General features: G+C 28.6%; 1 protein-coding gene across 1 annotated transcript; it reads right to left on the bottom strand.

Annotated features, from left to right (window-relative positions):
• Nucleotides 1-6,033: 6,033 nt before the first annotated feature.
• LOC114374466 (gibberellin 2-beta-dioxygenase-like) lies at nucleotides 6,034-8,070 on the bottom strand. The gene is made up of 3 exons (XM_028332106.1): nucleotides 7,489-8,070; nucleotides 6,944-7,292; nucleotides 6,034-6,523 (listed from the first exon to the last, which is right to left on the bottom strand). Exons 1-3 carry the CDS (start codon nucleotides 7,887-7,889, stop codon nucleotides 6,272-6,274), a joined length of 1,002 nt encoding a protein of 333 aa, XP_028187907.1. The 5' UTR covers nucleotides 7,890-8,070; the 3' UTR covers nucleotides 6,034-6,271.
• Nucleotides 8,071-20,013: the final 11,943 nt, after the last annotated feature.

Raw genomic sequence — 20,013 nt, 5'->3', positions numbered from 1 at the left:
AGAATGCTTATTTTTTAAATTTTGAAATTTATTTTCTAAAATATTTTTTGTATGTAATAGTTTTTTCGATAAGTTGGTCTTTTGTAATTTTCACTACTAAATTTTTTTCTTAAAAACTTAAACGGAATAGTAATTAAATTCATATACTAAAAATTGTAGTTTTTGTTATTGCTATTCAAATTTTTTGTGATTACATAATTCTTTGTTCCTGTCGAGATTAATTTTTTAACTTTTGTATTTTAATTCTAGATTTTAAATTAAAAATTGTGTAATCTTTATGTTATTATAGTTAAAAATTAAAATCTACAGTAAGAATAAATTATATAATCACAAAAATTTTAAATTTTAATTTGTAAGTTTTGTATTTAAATTATCAATTTGTAAATTATAAATTGTCTAATCTTTTTGTTATTCTAGATAATTTTTTTGTGATTATATAATATTGACAACAGTCATGTGACTTATTCTTCACAATCTTCGTTAAGGGACATCCATTTTGGACCTATAGACAATTATATCTTATAAATGCAAGAAAAATATATCTCTAGATCTCAACATATTTGGAAAATAAAATAGAGTTAAAATAGCAAATATATAATTAATAATATTCAACAAAAATAAAGTATACAAAATCACATACAATATATCAAAATTAAAAAAAAATATACTTTTACTGAAAATTATTTTAAAAAAATAAAACATAAATCTTCACAAAATAGACATAATCATATAATAGAAAAAATATATACTACATATTCATCTAGTTATATAAATGCATAGCATCTATCTCTTAACATATAAAAAATAAATTGATAAGAAAAATATTCAACCCTTCTATGTATTTCTTGAATGTGTGAAGAAAATCAAAAGGAAATTATTTTTATAGTTACAAAATCAGGTTAATGCAAATTGTTATTTTGATACTAAACATAATGTTATTTTCACATTATTGTACTTAAATCAATGTTCATAAAAAAAACACCATCAAATCACTCACTTGGGTGATTTAATAGTATTTCAACAACCACTAAAAATTATAACACTATATTTAGATTGAAACAATTATTTAAAATTATTGTTTCATGTTTTTTTATTGAACTATCATATCCTCAAATTCAGTTTAATCCTAAGCTATGATCAAAATAAATCCATGTCAGTAATTTATTTTTGAAAAAATTTATTTTAATAAAAAAGTTTGTAGAAATGACCGAAAAGGATGAATGACTCTAAAATCAGGTTAGTTAAGCCTTATTTATTAACATAATATATTAATATTAAAATTATACATAGCTAAATTATAAATTTAAGGAAGTATATAGTTATAATTTAGGTATATTTCGAAATATTTAAGATAAATGATATTAATATAATATAATATTATGTAAAAAATATTAATTTTATTAAATAAAAAAGTTGTATTATTCTTTTATAATAATAAAAAGTTGTATTATTAATATATAATTATTTTAAAAAAATTATTGTTGAGAGAATATATGACATTTGACTATGTCAGAAGTTAGAACAATCCAAAATAGAACTCGAATTAATCCTCGAAATACTTCAGATCAACTCAAGCCCCGTCAAACCGGCAAAAGTCCTTTCAAAAGCCGGACCAGATTGGTGGGACAGGACAGGTCATGAGCACCCTTATACAGCAGTAGCAGTATGACAAATTAATCAGATTATTTTTTTAGTATATTGTATTCATGCAATATAGTAGTTTCTCATAATTGTTTTTTTTAATATTATTTTTATCACTGTACTATTAATGTCAAATATTTATTGGATCGAATTTCAACAAAAAAAAATGTTTATTGGATTTATAGAGGATCACTCTTTGCCTAAAAATTTGTCTCAATTGGTTAATTACTTTTATGGTTTGTTTGATATAAAAGTAAGATGAAAAAAATACAAATAAAGATATTTTTTTTTGTTTGGTTCATAAAAAGGTGGAAACACAAAAGGAAAAAGTTATCTTCTAAAATAAAAATTCAAAATTTTATTTTTTTCACTTTTCTTTTAATTAAAAGTTCAAATTTTTTGTTTACTCCGTATTATCTCTCTCATTACAAACATAGAGTATTAAAAAAACAATCTCCCATCACATTTTTTTCTATCAATAAAACCGAAAGGTGAGAGATGTAAACTCACCTATATTGGGAACAAGAAACGTGTAGGTGTTTTTATCCCTCTTTTATGTCAATCAATTTATTTTATATATACAAATACAATTTCTCAGCGGCGATCTGTTAAGTGAGACAATTCATTATATTCATCGTAGCTAGCAGCATAGTCAAATGCCATCATATATGCCTTGTTTCCATCTCTGTGGTCACCACACCTCGCCGTAATATCACTGAACGAGTCATGGTCTTTATAGGATTTATTATTTGAAAAACACTTAAATAAACTTTTTATCTTTACAATGGAGTGTTTTTTTAATTTTTGTCTTTTTAATTTTTTTTTCGTTTTAATTTTCATAAAATGTGATTATTTTGTTTTTTTTATTTTTAAAGTGTTTTAAATAATTTTTTAAATATTTAAAGTATTTTTTTTACTGTTGAAAGTGTTAAAATACTTTAAGTAAAAAATAAAACAATTAAATTTTGAAAGGACTAAAAAGAATTTTCTTTTTCTTTTTCTTTTACAGAAACAAAAAATGAAAAAAACACTAAAATATAAAGATAAAAAATATATTTAAATCTTTAAAAATTAATCATGCTCAAATTTTCCAATTCTCTCTATGCTAAAAACACCATACATCATTCATTAAATCAACCACATATTTTTATATTTAGTTTAAACTTCATCACTATATATCTTTATTATTATCATTGTCACCGTGTCTTAAATGATGCATGACATATTGCTATAATATATATCATTAATTGTCCCATCTCAATCAATGATATTTTGAGAATATTATTATTAAATAATTAAAAATATTTAATTAAATTTTTTTATTTATAATGGAATTTGAAGGCAGTACATAACATATGAATATTTGGGTGTGGGGAAGGAACTCTAGTCAAGAGTGCAAATATGCATAATATGATTTCAAAATATTTATAAGAAAAATAAATCAAAATATAAAAACATAAGCATTGGAACAAATTTAATTTTAAAAAAATATTAGAATATATTTTAACTAAACAATTGTTATTTTAATGGTTGCAAACATTCCATTGCATTTAATATATTGAATGAGGAAAGCTGATGATTGATTAAAGTAATTAATAGAGTAAAAAATTATTTAATTCGATAATAATTCTTCTAAGACATGTACTATACAACAACAACAACAAAAACAACGCCTTATCCCACTAGGTGGGATCGGCTACATAGATCAACTTCCGCCATAATGTTCTATCAAATATCATACTTCTATCCAAATCATTAAGTTCGAGATCCTTCTTGATAACCTCTCTTATAGTCTTTTTGGGTCTTCCTCTGCCTCGAATTGTTTGCCTTCTCTCCATCTGGTCTACTCTCCTCACTACAGAGTCTACTGGTCTTCTCTCTACATGCCCAAACCACCTAAGTCTATTTTCCACCATCTTCTCTACAATAGGTGCTACTCCAACCCTCTCTCTAATAGCTCCGTTTCTAATTTTATCCTGTCGAGTCTTACCACACATCTACCGCAACATCCTCATCTCCGCTACACCTACTTTAGTTTCATGTTGGCTCTTGACCGCCCAACATTCTGTTCCGTACAAAATCGCCGGTTAAGACATGTATTATAAAATAAGAAAATTACCTAAACGCATGAGAAAGAGAGTAAATGTAAGAATTATCCCATTTTTAAAAAAGAAAATTCAAATTTACAATATAAGAATTTATTATCTCATTCTCATAATCACTTAATAGTATGTTTTAAATTGGTAATATAGTCCCTATACAAACATACATAATTTTTTATTTGTTTCAAAATATTTATGACTTTAAAAGGCTTAAAATATTAATTATTTTTCAGTAATATACTTGTTAATTTAAATTGTGTCAGAAAGTAATATACTTATTCATTTTGATATAAGGAAGTTAACCAATGATAATCATTTACAGTTATACTCTAACTCTTTCAATTAAAAAAAAATATTTTATCGTGATAATTCATATAATTATAATTTTCTGTATATATATTATAAATGGTGAATCTTAAATTTATAAAAAAAAGTAATTTAAATTAAATTTGACAATAAGTTATTTGTATTTTAAAAAAAAAAACTATGTTTGTCATACAATTTAGTATAGATTTCACAATTTAACATAAAAAACTTATAAGCATTACTTCTATACCCTATGAGAATTACGTCTAGAGATATCTTTTTTCTGTTTTGAAGCACAGGTTCAACATTTTCCACAAGCATATATGTTCCTTGTTTGTTTTTCTAACAAAGTATATATAATGACAAAAAAAGCAGGGGAATTGAGAGAAAATGGTGGTTGAGATTTGGTTGTTGAGGACTGAGAACTGTAAGAAATCAAACGCGGACACCAATGCGTTTCAAAATAAATCAGAAACTAGTCTCTTTTTTATTTTATTTTTATTTTTACGGTAAAAAAACTAGAGTCTCTATATATTAAGCCAATGGGGAAAATGTTAATTAATATTTACGTTCTTAATTTTGGTGTACCAGACCAACAAGAAGTCAAAAGTATTTGCACGATAGTCTCCTAGCTCAAAATAAAAATTGATGATAAAGACATACGTACTATTCTCGTCCAACTTCATCCATGTGCCAAGACCAACTAAATTTTATTATTCACAACGTATACCAGTTCACACACATTCCAACGTGTCCAAATGGAGAAGTTACACTCTTGATGGATTTAATTAAACGGATGTTCAATACATAATCATCAACTACATAGCTACTTTCTTTCAAGATTGAACTAAACTTTGGAAGGAATTTCATTGTAATTTGTCGCCTGTGGTCAGGTATAGTACATTGTGCACATATATGACTCTACTTCCATTCAAGGAACTTTGCAAATGGTTTTTTTTTTTTTTAATATTTTGCAATGTAAAAGTAAGTTTGACTTATTAAAATATAGTAATTTGTATCATCGAGTGGATAAATCAATTCACACTAAATAATTTTAGTTTAGCAAGTAATTTTGAGTTTGAGTCTTTAATTACTTGAAAAGGGATTTGCTTTTCAAACTGATCTTTAAAAAAATTAATAATTCGTGTATTGATTTCCTTCAAATTCCCTCACATGTGTCTTTTTTGAATTATCGGAAAATATATCATATATTTTTTTATATCCCCTCTCTTCCAAAGTTCTACAAATTCGCCGCTTCGCCCATGACAGTTGTGTTAGAATTGAAGATTATTTAAGACATGTTTAAGAGTATGATTTTTAGGGAAAAAATAAAACATATTTTTTGGTGTAATAAGTATTTTTAAAGTAGTAAATTAACATATATTTAATGTAATGATATTACTATAATATAATTTATTGAATTTAAACTAAAGTATTCATCCTTTTCTCAACATCTTTCTGAACTTGAACTCTCAAACATAAATCTTAAATAATGAGAGTAAATATATAGTGGCCGAAAGCAAGCCAACAAGGTGCATCTACACTAGGCAGATGAGTGCTTGGTCGAATACGCGTTGGATGGAGTACGAGATCTTGCTCTTCACGAGGTATGCGTTAAAGTGATAAAGGTCGAAAGTCCAAAGTACGAGAATGTGGCTATGATGAAGCGATGAAGCTCTATATATGTACTAGTAGTACTACTACTACCTAGTTACTTTTTTTAAAAAAATCATTTTACTTTAATTAATATTAGTTTTTAATCAATATTAAGTATAATGAGATATTTATAAACTATCGTTAAATAGTACATTATTTAATCATTTTTTTCAAATTATTATGTTTTGAACATATATACTTGGATACTTTAAGTTATATTTTATCATCATTAAATAATAGGAGTGTTTTATTTCCCGTGTTTATCCTAATTCCTCGATATAATACGCCGCAAAATTTAATAAAAAAGCTGTAACTGGAGTTGCGTTCCATTGATAATAGAAGGGTAGTAGTGACTATTCCATTTCAATCAAACAAGAAAAAGAACAGAGATAAAAGGAAGAACATCATAAACAACCTATTCATTTTCTATATATGTGAAGTCAACTGTTTGAAACCTAGATACAAACCAAAAAATATATATATATATATATATATATATATATGAAAAAGTTCCCTAACAATACGTGCCAAAATTGAGCAGTAAAATTTTGACACACTTGGACTCTTTAATCAGCAGCAGATTTCTCAAAAGGAGCGAGCCTATTATCCGCTAGCCTTGACGCATACGCAGCCTTCTTGTATTCCCACCATGTGAATTCTTTGTAGAAACTCTCTTCTCCTTTTAACATGAGAGAAGGTAAAGGTGATATCTTTTCACTCAAGGGTGCTCCTCCAAAGTAGATCATTGACAACCTTGACTTGGTTGGGTCAGCCAAAACTCTATGCTTTACACTTTTAAACCTCCCATTAGTCATCACCTGCATCGGTTTCGTCCACAATTATATTACAAGATTTGGTAAGAAAACACACACCCCAAAACAAATTTTTTAAATGCCCCCATATCAAAATGTTTGTCGGAATGTCCTTTCCAAACAGGATAAGTGAGTCTTTTAGCGCCACGTCACCCAGATACTGTAACAGTTCAAGTGAGTTAATCTGACTTTTACTATATGATGACATAAACCATCTTATTTATTTTTTACTCCTACATTGAATTACTTAATCTTATTTTATAAAATAAGAATTCATCCAATTATAAATCACATAATACTGACTGAGTATCATATACAGACTGTGAGAGTAAATTTTTTACACCAATAATGAGATAATAAATGAAGTTATAGAATACTCTACTTAATATTTAGATAAAAATATTTGGGTGAAGGCATTAATGATACCTGTAGAGTGTCACCAACATTGATGAAAAAGGAAGTTTGATCAGGTGGGACTGAAACCCAAGTGCCATCTGTGAGACAGATTTGCAGGCCTGAGGTGCTGTTAGATCTCAAGACAGAAATTATCTGTGGGTCTGTGTGCTCTCCAAACCCAACCAAATTTCTGCCGTTCAATGCTTGCACCTCTGGGCATGGCGGGTAGTGGTTAAGTCTGAAGCAAGAATCACTCTTCTCATCCTTCAGCAACCTACTCAACGCATTCCTCTGAGTTATTCCCAAGCCCTCCGCCATTAATTCCAACACCTCATAGCACATGTTCTTCAGCGCTCTAATGTACTCCTCAACGACCACCCTGAAAATTAATCATGTCACAAAAAAAAAAATGTGAGAACTTTAATATATGCCTGACAACAATTATTAAAATAGACACTAGTACCACATTTCAGAATTTTAAGTATGGCATAGCTGATCAAGTTAATAAATAAATGTGGGACTGGGGTGTTTTCTTTTGTTTGAACAGAGGAAAAACAGGGGACTCTGTTTTTTACCTGAAATTCTGAGGACTTTCTCGGAAAATGAACTGTGACTTGGGGGAGATGACGTCAGGGTTGGTGTTGAGAAGGAGGTATTCGACCCAACCGACATCGCCGTTAGGGCCAATCCTCTTGCTGCCGTAGCCAAAAGGATCAGGGGGACCAGCCCTGTCTTTGTCGGACTGAGGTTTTTTGAAGAACCTGAGGGTTTCGTTTTCCAAATTGGCCATGAACTCTAATGGAACACCGTGGTTCACGAGCTTGAAGAAGCCGAAGTCCCTGCAGGCCTTCACTATGTGGGTCTTGGCATCGGGGTCCGTGAGGTCGACCACGGGAATCCCGGAGAACAGGGGCGTGGGCTTGCATGTTTTCAGAAGGAAAAACTGGTTTAATGCTGGCTGAGACAAAACAACCATTGTAACAACTAACAACGTTGCTATCAGAGAGAGAGAGAGAGAGAGGGAGGGAGTGAAGGGTGGTGGGGGTGTAGGGGGTTTTAAATGGGGGAAATGGGTGAGAAATATTGCTAATGCATGAATGAGAGGTAAGAAAGAGGCGTTACGAACAATATAGAGGATCCATCTGGCTCTCACTGTCCCCTACGCATTTGCATTTATAGTACCAAGAGAGGAAAGGGTCTATGTCTGATTTTCATCTTTTATTTTTCTTTTTTTTTTTTTAATCGGGATATGCTTGGGCGGAAAGTAAGGACTTCCCTTCTTACATTAATATCTTTTAACATATATTCTTCTTTCATATGCAAGAATTACATATTTATCTATTGATCTTTCTTTTCCTTTTTAATATTGGTGGATTTGGTTTCTACTGCTACCTTTTTATAAATTGATATGTATTACTTTTGGAAAAGGCAACTTCCGAGGATATTTGTTCACACTTCTTCGCTTTGCACTAAGAAATGGGTAGCTTTCTTCCTTGTTATCCAATAGAAAATTTTCTGTCAGCCAGCCACACGGATTTCTCTCTCGGAATAAGAAACATACGTTCCACTAGCTATATTTTCCAAGGTTGCAGCTGATACACAAAACCAATAATATGGAGAACCTAGTAAGTTTTTCTAGAATCAATTATCTATTATCAATTATATTCTCATAAAAGAAGTTTTTATATATTAATATAATGTAATATAATCGATAAATAACTTTATTTTTTAAATACATAGTTATCCATTTATATACATTGAAAAATATATATATAATACACCTTCAATAATTCATACAATAACATGTACTTATATATTTTTTATATTTATCTCTCTTCTTTGTTTCTACATTTATTACATTTTAAATTCCAAATTTTCTTTCTTTCTGTAACGTAATTGTACACCATGTTGAACCAGTATCATTTATCTTATTATTATTATTATTATTATCGACAAAACTTAGATGTAACATTTCATATACTTTTTGTGTTGTTTTTCAATATGAATTCATGTTACATATCGACATAAAATTTGTTTTTAAAAACCTAAGTTTAATTAAAACTTTTATATTTAAGTGAACAAAGTTTTTTTTAAAAAATAAGTATTTGCAATATCGTTAATTCATTTTTTTAATTAAGAAAATAATGCATTTCCTTATAACCTATGTGGTGGTCATGTTCTAACAGGATAATTATTTTATTTTATTTTATTATAATCAATTGTTTACTACGTCAGTAAAATATGATAATTTATATGGCCTGACTCAACTTGAACCGTAACAATTATATTTTACAGGTTTACGTTCATACTATACATTCATATTTTAATAGCATTTTTAACGGAGAAACTTAATTTGAGAACTCATTATTTTTTCTCTCTAATGGTAAAGTTGGTAACATGGTTCTTAAGCTCACTTTTTAAATCTTTATTTTATTAAAAAAAGTCTTAATTTTCTAACAGTACAAAAAACATTTTACTTGATTTATTTTTTCTTACATTACTGAATAGTTTCACTCAAGTTTTCTCTGATTCTCCCTTCCGAGTTCCCACGATAGTGTGTGGTGGTTGCAAGGTGGGGTTTGGGTTTCTCTAGAAGGGAGAACAAGGAATGACTTTGGAGAGAGACACAAATATCAATTCTATCTATCTACACTCTATGCACTCTAGTATTTTAACTTGTAAAAAGTACAAGACAGATGTTTAAATTTTAACAACTAAAATTGATATTATAATTAAATATTTTAGAGCATATAATTGCATTTTATTTACTCCATTAAATTTGAAATATAGAAAATAAAATAAATTCTCTCTTCACGCTATTTAAATGCATTTTTCATTACATTAGTATGCCAATACTTAAGTTTAGTATGTTTAGATTTCTATGGTATTCATTAAAAAAGAATAAAAGATTTCTATGGCATCTGAAAAAGAAGGTTTTTTTTATAAATAAAAATAAGGTTTCAATGGCATAAATCAGCTTATCTTTTATAAAATTTAAAATTATTAGTTAAGTTTTTATAAAATAAATAAGACACACATTAAAACTTGTTAATATGTCAATACAATAAATTACAAAACATTCAACCACTAATGTGAGAAACATGAGAAAGGAAATGTGAGAAGAACAAAAGAACGACGAAAGGAACAAAAGTCATAAAAACTAAACTAAAAGGACAAAAAAAAAAACAAACAAAAAAAAGAGGAGAAAAACTTGAATCAGTAAAGGAGGCTTCTTCTACCTGTCCTTAATTTTCTTACCCCAACGTACCTGCAGTAAACTTATCGGAAGAATGTAAAAGTCCTTATTTATCCTTTTTCATCTCGATGTCTCAGTATACAATCGAGCAAGACAAGTTTTCTTGGATTTATTACATCGTAAGTACATTGTTCATTATACTCGACAACGTACATGGCTGACCTTTCAAAGAACTAGCTTCGAATATATAAGTCAAGAAAATGCCTTGTTCATAGAGACAAATAGGCTGGAACAAAGATATTTTTTTCTGAATAGCACAACAAAGATCTTTAAAAAAATTCACTATGAGGCGAATATATAATAAATAACGTTTGACGAAAAAACTATTGTGTTAAAAACGTTTTCTTTAAAAAGAAAACAAATTAAACCATCAATGTAAGACAAATAATGATATATCTCTAAAGACCAAGTCTTTCCATTTCAACAGGAATATCCATGAGACCAGTTAGAATTGATTCATTTTTGTTACAACACATTCAAAAATTTGATAAGGACATTTATTTGGACTTAAACTCAACTCGATTAAGAGTTTGATAATATATGAAGCCAAGACTAGGCCAAATCAATTTGTTCATATTTTATATATCAATCTTAATAATGTGTAAATTAAATTGTAAAATTTTAAAAAAATATAAATTAAAACTACAACTAAGCTATATATATATAACATTACATTATATGAAAAAAATCATTAAGAGGGAGTAATGTGTTGCAACTTCTTGGGCCACAAAAATAACCAAATGGGGAGGAGACAGAGCTTGCAAAGGTTAATATGTCAACAATCATGGTTAGGAGATATGCAACAGGAGGAAAGAAGAGCTTGAAAAATGAAAGCATTACTGTATAGACCTTTGTCGAGGCATAAAGATTGCAAAATGAAAGCATTACTGTATAGACCTTTGTCGGACAATTCTATTTCTAATAGTAATATTCAATGAAGGAATTTGGTTATACTAAATAAGGAGGGAGTAGAAACAACTAAGAATGTATGGAAGTTTGGGAAGAAAATTAGAGTAACAAGCAAAGGAAATAGTGATGAAATCATAACGAGGTTGAATTAAGGGGATGGAAAATAGGGACAGGCAAGAACCACAAAAAAATAGACAAAGGATAGGGATGAGAGAGATAATTGAAATCGTTATGTAGAACAGGTTGAAATTTAGCTTGTTTGTAAAATTGAAGGGTGAACACCTATTGTGAGTGGAGGGGGTATATGGAAGGACAATTGTAAACTTTCAATGTTGAATGTGCATGTGTTTCATGTTATCTAAGGTGTAAAAAATACTGCTTAAAAAAAAGGTGTATAAAAGTTATGGGAGGAAATAATTAATACAGTGGAGGAGAAAGGTGGGGAGAGATGGGTGTGTTAGGTGATTTCAATTCGATCATAACAACACAAGAAAGGATGGAATGAAGTGGAGACAAATAATAGACATGAGGAAATAGAGGTTCAATGAATTAATTCATTATGGAGTTGGGATAGACATATTTACCAGAGGAAAAAGGAAGTGGCTTAGAATCCCAAGTCATTTCACTTATTAAACTGTTAGAGGAAAGGTAAAGGGTATGAAAATTTTGTTAGAATTACATGGAATATACAAGTAAAAGGATGAAAAATGTTAAATTTTGAAGGAGAAATTGAATATAATAAAGTAAAAGAATAATGGATTGGAATAAGAGTTTTTGATAAATTTGTTCAAGATCTCATATCAATAACTAATGATATTAACTCATGATATGATTTAAGTATAATATATAAGTGTGGTGTAAAACTCATTTTAAAAATCAATTTTATATGATTTAATTAGGCTTAAGATCTATATTCTTTAATGATTTTAACACTTATACTAGATCCATTAAATAAGTCATTCATCATAAATAGATTATATAAATGAAGAATAATATTTATTTTACTAATGATTTTGTAAGATTGAATTATATAAAAAATTTATTATTTTAACGATTATTATTCGACATAGTAAGTCATCCGTTATCATTGATAAAAAAATTCAAGAAGTGTAGAACATAAATAGTAACAATTTTTTTTTATCTGCCAAAGAAATATCATTACTTGAAGATAGTGGTATAAGGAATACCACTATCAGAAACAGTTGTTTAAAAGTATACCAATCAGGACAAATTACAGGACTAGGATTAACAAATATTTATGTGATAGTGTCCCACACAAATATTTAGTGACCACATTTAAACGTAGCCCAGTCAACAATAGCAACCGTATATATAATAATATAAATAATAACAATTGACATTGTCCATTCCGTTAATAATAGAAAATTTCATAACATCATTGGGTAGCTATATCAAAACGTTAGATCAACATCTTGTTTTGTGCAGGCCAATGCTTCATTAGTTCATTACTTGTCCCTATAGAATACGTATGCACGCCCAAAAAGGACAAGTAAATGGAAATAAACGAAAATTTTGCTTGGTCAAAGATGACCAATGACTCTTGGGAGTAAACATTCTTCAATATGCCTAAAATCAAAGGCGTAAGGACAAAGGTTTACGAAGATGGCAATCACTTTCTCGATCTAATGACAATGATACTTCTGAGTGCATCATTGTTTTGTATACTGTTTTCCTTTCCCATTTGAACAGTATAGCTATTTCCCCCGTGCGGTCTTAGATTAAGACCTTTCTAGTTTAGAGTTTCGAGTTTCAGTATGAACTATGAAACATTTCTATCAATGCCAAAACTAATTACGTTTGATGTAACTGAAGAAACAGTACCACTACATTGGCGACCACAATTCCACTTTTGACGCCTAACTCAGGAGTACTTTAATTACGAGTTACAATTTAATTTATTTTATTTTTAAACTTTTAGTATTTCATTGTTTGAAAGTTATGCCCCATCAATTTGATTCGAGTTACATGAATCCAATCAGAAAACACTCATAGGACTTTTTTTTTAATATTTCCAATTTTTTCTACATGCATAATTTTCTTAGTAATGATTTACCTACTCAATGAAGAAACTATTGATTATTTAATTTTTTTAATATATTAAATATATTTAATTTTGTAGCTTTCATTTATTGTAAGGTAAAATTAAATTAAAAGTATTAAAAGAAGGTATTATTAAACAAATTTAACCAAACATATAATATAAAAAGCATAATTCTAATGAGAAAACTATCTACTTATAAATACTATAAATGGTTTTGCAAGTATGTGGAAGTATTAATTACAATGCAATTGTTAGTTACAAAATTATAATTATTAACTTTTTTAACATTAACATTGCATACATTTTCTTTTAGTGAATTTAACATTCCATACATGCTCTACATGAAAGCTTGTGGTAGGCAGATTTACAGAAATGGAGTAATCTTTCTAAGAAATTATAGAAATGAGTAGATTTTAAAAATATTACAAGATATGAATAAGTTGTGTATTAAAACAGAATTTCATATAAAGAAATCTTGTTTTACATGACTTTAAAACTATTTTTTCTTTAAAAAAAAATCTTGAAGTCATGATTTAAAATATGATTTAAAATACGACTTCAAGTATTTTATATTAAAAAAATATTAAAGTTGTATTTTGACTCATGACTTCAAATATTTTATATTTATTTAAAGAAATAATAAAGTTATAAAATCGTGACCCAAAACATAACTTCAAGTATTTTATATTTATTTTAAAAAATATTGAAATTGTGAAGTCCTGATCCAAAAACATGACTTCAGTGTTTTTTTTGAGAAAATTAGACATTCTAAAGTTTTTTAAAACACGGCTTATTTATATTTTATAATATTTTCAAAATCTATTCATTCTTTTTTTTTTTTAATTATCCCACTTCTGTAAATTTGCCCATGCAGTACGATATTTGATTTCAAGAAATATAAGTAGTTAACATATAAACTAATAATGAAAAGAACCTTCATTTCCGTACTCAACATTTTCTTTTCCTGTACCAAAAAAATAAAAGTACGGAAATCCGCACGAACAAGGAAGGTTGCCTCTCATCTGTATTGACCTAAAATATTTATTACTAAAGATAATTGAAAATGGGTACCAATTAATGCCCTGAAATATATGCAAGCTAATCAGTACCCTTATCATTATCCTCTTTATGATAAGAATAATGTTGTCCATTGAAGTGATTTTATTACAACTAGAGATACTATAGTATAGTAGTTGCTGAAGAATATATGATAATTATAAAGTTTCAATCATTTAAGAGTCATAGTGATCGATAATTTATAAATGTCTCTTCCTCTTAATCCATTTAAGATTGCATCCATGATTCTATTCATCTAATTCGTAGTAATATTTGAAATTACAATGGCAAGTTGAGGAAACCAGCAATAATTCAGAAATTGTTCCTGTTCCCACATCATGAGCGGTGAGGTGCAGCTTTATGGCAAACTTTTACTACCATTTTTTATATGCGCAGCACAGTTTCTGCATCACTTACTAGGCAGACAAACGTGTGTTCCTACCTAGATAGAGGCAACGTAACAGTAAAATGCTCATCGAGTGTGAGAGCCTTTTCTCTTTGTTGCCGTCTTGGATGTGGAATAATAAACATATATGTTTTAGTATTTAATTAATTTTTTTTATGTATATTTAGGAAAAAACTCCTCAGATGTGTCACACAACTTCCTATCAACAGAATACTGTAACATAATTCATCAATAATTTTGTCTCTTAAACATTTAATAATACATTTGTTATCTAATAATATTTATCAAGAAATCAGTCTCTATTCTTAAAAAAGAAAAAGAAAAAGCTGTGACTGGTTCATGTTGGCTCTTGTAGCCGGGGAGAGTCGTCATGTTTAATTTAGGCAAAGGGTATAGCATAAAAAACAAGTGAAGTGCACTGCGGCCACATTGACTGACACGAAGGAAGAAAGTTCTAATTAGTGCAAAGAAATGTAAGTAGTAGTGGACAAACTGACCAAGGACGATGGATTTGATGGATTTGATGGCCAACAAACTTGCTCCTAGCTAGTGCAATCAACGGAGAGAAAATGACAGTTTAATGACAAAGTCAGGCATGTTTGTTACTTTATTTCACTTGATAATTTCTTCATATTAACTAGGGATAAGCCACCACCACTACTTATATTTCTTTTTCAAATAATTTATGATTCAAATTCTCATCTAAGTATACAATAAATTATGCCAAAAATGAAACATTTACCTTACATACGCTTGTGTTTTTTATAATAAAAATTAATCATTAAAATATTTTGTATTGATATCATAATTAATTTTTTTTATATAAATAAGTCTTTTCAAATTATTGGTTGAATTAATTTATCAAAGTCACACTAATTAAAACCATCAACTAAATGTTTCATATGGACTTTTTGAGGGAAGTGTCCTGTGTATAATAAAATGGAGAAGATGATATTTTTAAGATGCATGTACATGAAAAATACAAAAGGGAGAAATAAAAAATATTATTTTTTTATGTTTAAATAATAGAAGTGAGTGTTAAACAAGTTTTAAATTATGAATAGGTATATCACAATAATTCTAGTTGTTCGTTAAAGCCTAACTCACATAAGCTACTAAAATAAGCTATGGTAAAACTATTTAATAGCTTTTTTTTTTATTGGAGAAGTTAATCAAGTTTTGAATTATTTAAAATTAACAAGTAATTGTGCTCAGTTCCTCCAAACAAAGTCTCATATTTAAATATTGTAAATGAAAAAATATAATTGAAAAAAAAATTCACTAAATGACCAATTAGGTTTATCGATAAAAATTAATTATTAATAAAAATAATAAATACTTCACATCAATATCATTGTATATAAAAAAATGTAATTTCATTAAATAAAAATCTTAAAGACTCACAAAATGTCTTAATCTCCACTCAATAATGAAAATATATACTATTAGCATATGATTAGCAATTTCTCCATGTGAAATTGATATGCCTTCATTGAAGTTGAAGATTTTTTTATTAATAAATGTTAATTATTAGTTTTGTTAGTAAGAGATCAAATTTGAGATTTTCTTTTTTTCCTTTTCTTTCCTTCTTAATCACTTAATTAATGTTATATTTTTTAGTTGAAGATGACTTGGAGGGATAAAAAAAAGTTGATAAATACTTGGTTAGATAGTAGCACATATGACAGGTAGACTTAAAATTGACCCTAGAGAAGGGTGTTGGTCCTCTTATCCGACAGGCGAAGACAAAGTATGTAGATATTGTTGGGGCATTTGACGGCCCTTATTGATGAGCACAGCAAGGTGCAGTTGTTATTACAACACCATTCCCTGTGGGGGTGCCCTCCCCTCTCAATCACTTTCAGATTCCCCCTCAACCCAACTTTGCTTTAGAAATTACAAATTCCCCGACACGTGCCCAATTTCCCAACTATCTCCACACAGTCCCTCACCCACGTGCGGACACGTGGACATGGTAGCTTCACTCAACTACTTCAGTCTTGCATCTCTATCTGTCCTTTTTCTTTTTTTTTTTTTAACTTTAATATAAATATAAAACTGACGGGCCATATGTACCAAATTAAATATATGCTTTTGGTCCTGCCTGCCCCAACTGATTCGTGCATTGTGGCCGTGACACATAATCTTCAAAGCCAACACATTTATTTTTAGTTTTTGCTTTCATGGGTGGCCATGTCATCCTTAATAAACGGTTTGCAGTGCTTTACGCCCTCTCACTTTCTTCTCCATCTCCAAAGTTGAAATTTGAAAACTATGCTAGTGAATCACTCTACTCCGATTCGATTCTCTCTCGCTTTTGAAAAAGAAAAAACATTCATTAGCCTTAAGTATGTGTACTAGTCATGAACTAACATCATGCCAGTGTTCAGACATTGACATTCACATCCCCCAAACATATATCACGCGCATTATATATCTATCTATCTAATTCTTATTACCCACTAATAATTAATAAAAATGCGGTTAACGGGAAGGGAAATACCACATTTGCTTTTGTCTAGAGGAATATGCCATGAGTTGAAAATGGTTGGAACAAAGTGGGAAAACTGAGTTTGTACATTAACTTAGGTGAGATTGTTTCACTTTAATTCATACTTTTGAATTTAAGCATGTATAATTGACTTAAATATGTGAAAAGAATATTTTATCTTTAAAACAAACCAACTCTGCCACTTAATCCTATGGCTCGAACAGAATTGTGTTTTGTAAGAGATATTTATAGTTTTGATGAAGAACAAAAAAAACACGCAAAAGGAGAAAAAAGTTATTTAAAAAGAAAGAAGCACGCCCTATCAACACAATTTTAGCCTAATTATGATTCAACTTGGAAGGACTGTTCATGGATTGGTTTATAGAGGATTTGGAAGGAAATGAAATTTAAACCAAGAAAGTTTGTTATAAAATTTTGGATTTATCATTCCAATATTTTTTTTATCTAATTATGACAATCAATAAGATGAATCAATATCATAGTTATATAAGTGGAGGGATACATACAGCGAGTGTGTATTTTTTTTTTCTGATATACACCACATATATTTTCTATTAAAAATAATTTTATTTAAGTCAGATAAAAATATTAGTCGTTCAAACATTTTTATGTCGATTCGTCCAAGTGCTTGATAGTGTGTCTGTATGTTTTTGTAGTTTAAATATTTTTTTCTTTTAACTTATATCTATTTAAATTTCAAATTAAAGTATTGCATAAATATTTTTTTTACAGAAGTATTAGATAAAATATTTAAATGTGTTGTCCTAAGTTTTTATGCAAACTAAAAAAATTAGTAGATAAATAAAAGAAAATAATAATTTTATAAAATTAACATTAACATTATAAATGGAAAAGGACATTTATTTTTACTTTTTTTTTTCTTTTTACACAATAGTTCTAATATTATGGAAAAGAGAGTACTTGCTAAAAATTTTATATACAGTGATCAATACAAATTATACATCTAAAGATGAATTAATATTAGATTGTATATTTTTTTATCCATAAGAATCAGAGTATCATAATATATATATATATATAAAATAATAACTCAAATACTTCCTTTATTTTAAAATGCAAGTCATTTAAAGTTATTGTACATGTATTAAGAAAAATAATTAATTTATTAAATTTCATAAAAAAATAGCAATGATTTTCTTAATATATCCATTTATCTTTATTTAAATGGTGTTCTTATTCATTTGCTCCCGCTATACAAAAATTTGATTAATAATAAAAAATTTCTATACAAATTTAATAGACTAAGACATTTTCACTTTACATAATTCCATTATATTTGATGTTACTTGTGAAAAAATAAGTGATTTTTAGAATAATTAATATAAATATATGAGTAAATACTAGTGACTTAAGAAAAAAATTTACGAGAATTAAAAAAAATTATTGTATTAATACATAAAATATTGATTGAGAGTAATTTTAGAAAAAAAAATTAATGTTAATATTAATTTTGTAAAATAACTTATATTTTGAAATGGAGCTTGTTAACCCAATAAGCTAAACCCCTTGGCTAATGTTAGGTGGTGTTATGCCAACTTTTATAAACATTAATTGGTTGTAATGTAGAGAGTTTTCTTAATGGTGATAAACAAAAAAGTGACGGTCAACTTTTATTATGACCAATTAAGGTTAGGTTGTGTTATACCACAATTTTGGGGCGTTTTTTTTCTTCAGACTTTAATGTTAGTGTAGCAAAGTTGATTTGGATAATACTATTGTCAATTGGGCCGAATATGGGTCTTTTCTTCGTCCAGAATCATGCCTTTATAAACAAGTTTTTTTCTCGATCTTTAACAAAAAGCATGACTTTTTCTAAACAGACCTCCGGTTACTTGCACACCTCCTATCTCTTATTATTTTTCAATAAGTGGAAGGGGGTGTAAAAGTAGAACAAGGGATTATGACGAAAAGTATTAATTTCTTTAGCTATCTGCCAAGAATAGAATCATAATACTTCATGACATTTCACAAGCTATCTAACAATATTTATATTGCTTTCAACTTGAAGAACATTCATCTGAAAAATTACTCTTCTCCCTTCGTGGAGGAAAAGGAATAGAAAAGTTTTGTAATTTTTCTCTTGCTCCAAGTTGTTGGGAGGATATGAGAGATTTTATCGATTCTAAGTATGGAAAAATATCGTGTACCATCCTTGGTACCGGCTTTCTCTTTTGATTTATGTGTTAAAAAGATGGCCCAAGCCCAAGCCCGGTACGGAGCCCACGGCCGGGCCCAAGTCCAAGCTTGAGCCCATGCCCGCGGAGCTAGTGCCCAAGTCTTTATCCATCTTTTCTTAGAGAAGTCCATGGTGGCTATCGAGCATGGAATAGATTGGAGACAGAAACATACATTGAAGCTCAAGTATATATCCATCAGCACCAGACACCGCACTTGCTCCTTCAAAAAGAACTTGAGAAAGAATTTCCTGATTTAATGATTCTTCAGGTTTAACACATTATTTTTACATGCTTCTTCATGTTCCTGATTTATGGACTAGTTAACAAAGTGGCTTTGCAGGGTATCATTATTTTCTGAAACTCGGTGGAATAAATACTCAATTGCAAATTAACCATAGGATTTATGATTTGTTTGAATTAGGAGTAAAATAGGGAAGAAGAAATAGAAAGGAAACAAATAAACAGGAATGCTGATAAGTAGTAACCTTCTTTATTTAACATTTTTTATGTTACTGACTGAAATTTATTTTCGTAGGTCTTATTTTTAAATTAGACAATAATTATTAAATGAAAAGGAAGATATAACAAGATTATAATTTTCAATAAATTTTAATATAATATATTTTTCTTATATTTGAACTAAGAGCTCTGTTATGATGCATTGAAGCAAGATGTAGAGGATTTGGAAAACAGTGAAAGGG

Source organism: Glycine soja, chromosome 11 (genome assembly GCF_004193775.1).
Source record: "Glycine soja cultivar W05 chromosome 11, ASM419377v2, whole genome shotgun sequence".
NCBI lineage: Eukaryota > Viridiplantae > Streptophyta > Magnoliopsida > Fabales > Fabaceae > Glycine > Glycine soja.
Note: the sequence above shows the minus strand (reverse complement) of the source record. Positions and strands in the feature narration are given on the sequence as shown.

Bases quoted from the DNA above. Each gene is read 5' to 3' on its own strand.
- LOC114374466 (XM_028332106.1), bottom strand. From the start codon at position 7,889: ATGGTTGTTTTGTCTCAGCCAGCATTAAACCAGTTTTTCCTTCTGAAA. The intron at 7,293-7,488 runs GTAAAAAACAGA...ATTAATTTTCAG, and splicing joins GAAAGTCCTCAGAATTTCAG to GGTGGTCGTTGAGGAGTACA. The intron at 6,524-6,943 runs GTATCATTAATG...AAACCGATGCAG, and splicing joins ATGTTGGTGACACTCTACAG to GTGATGACTAATGGGAGGTT.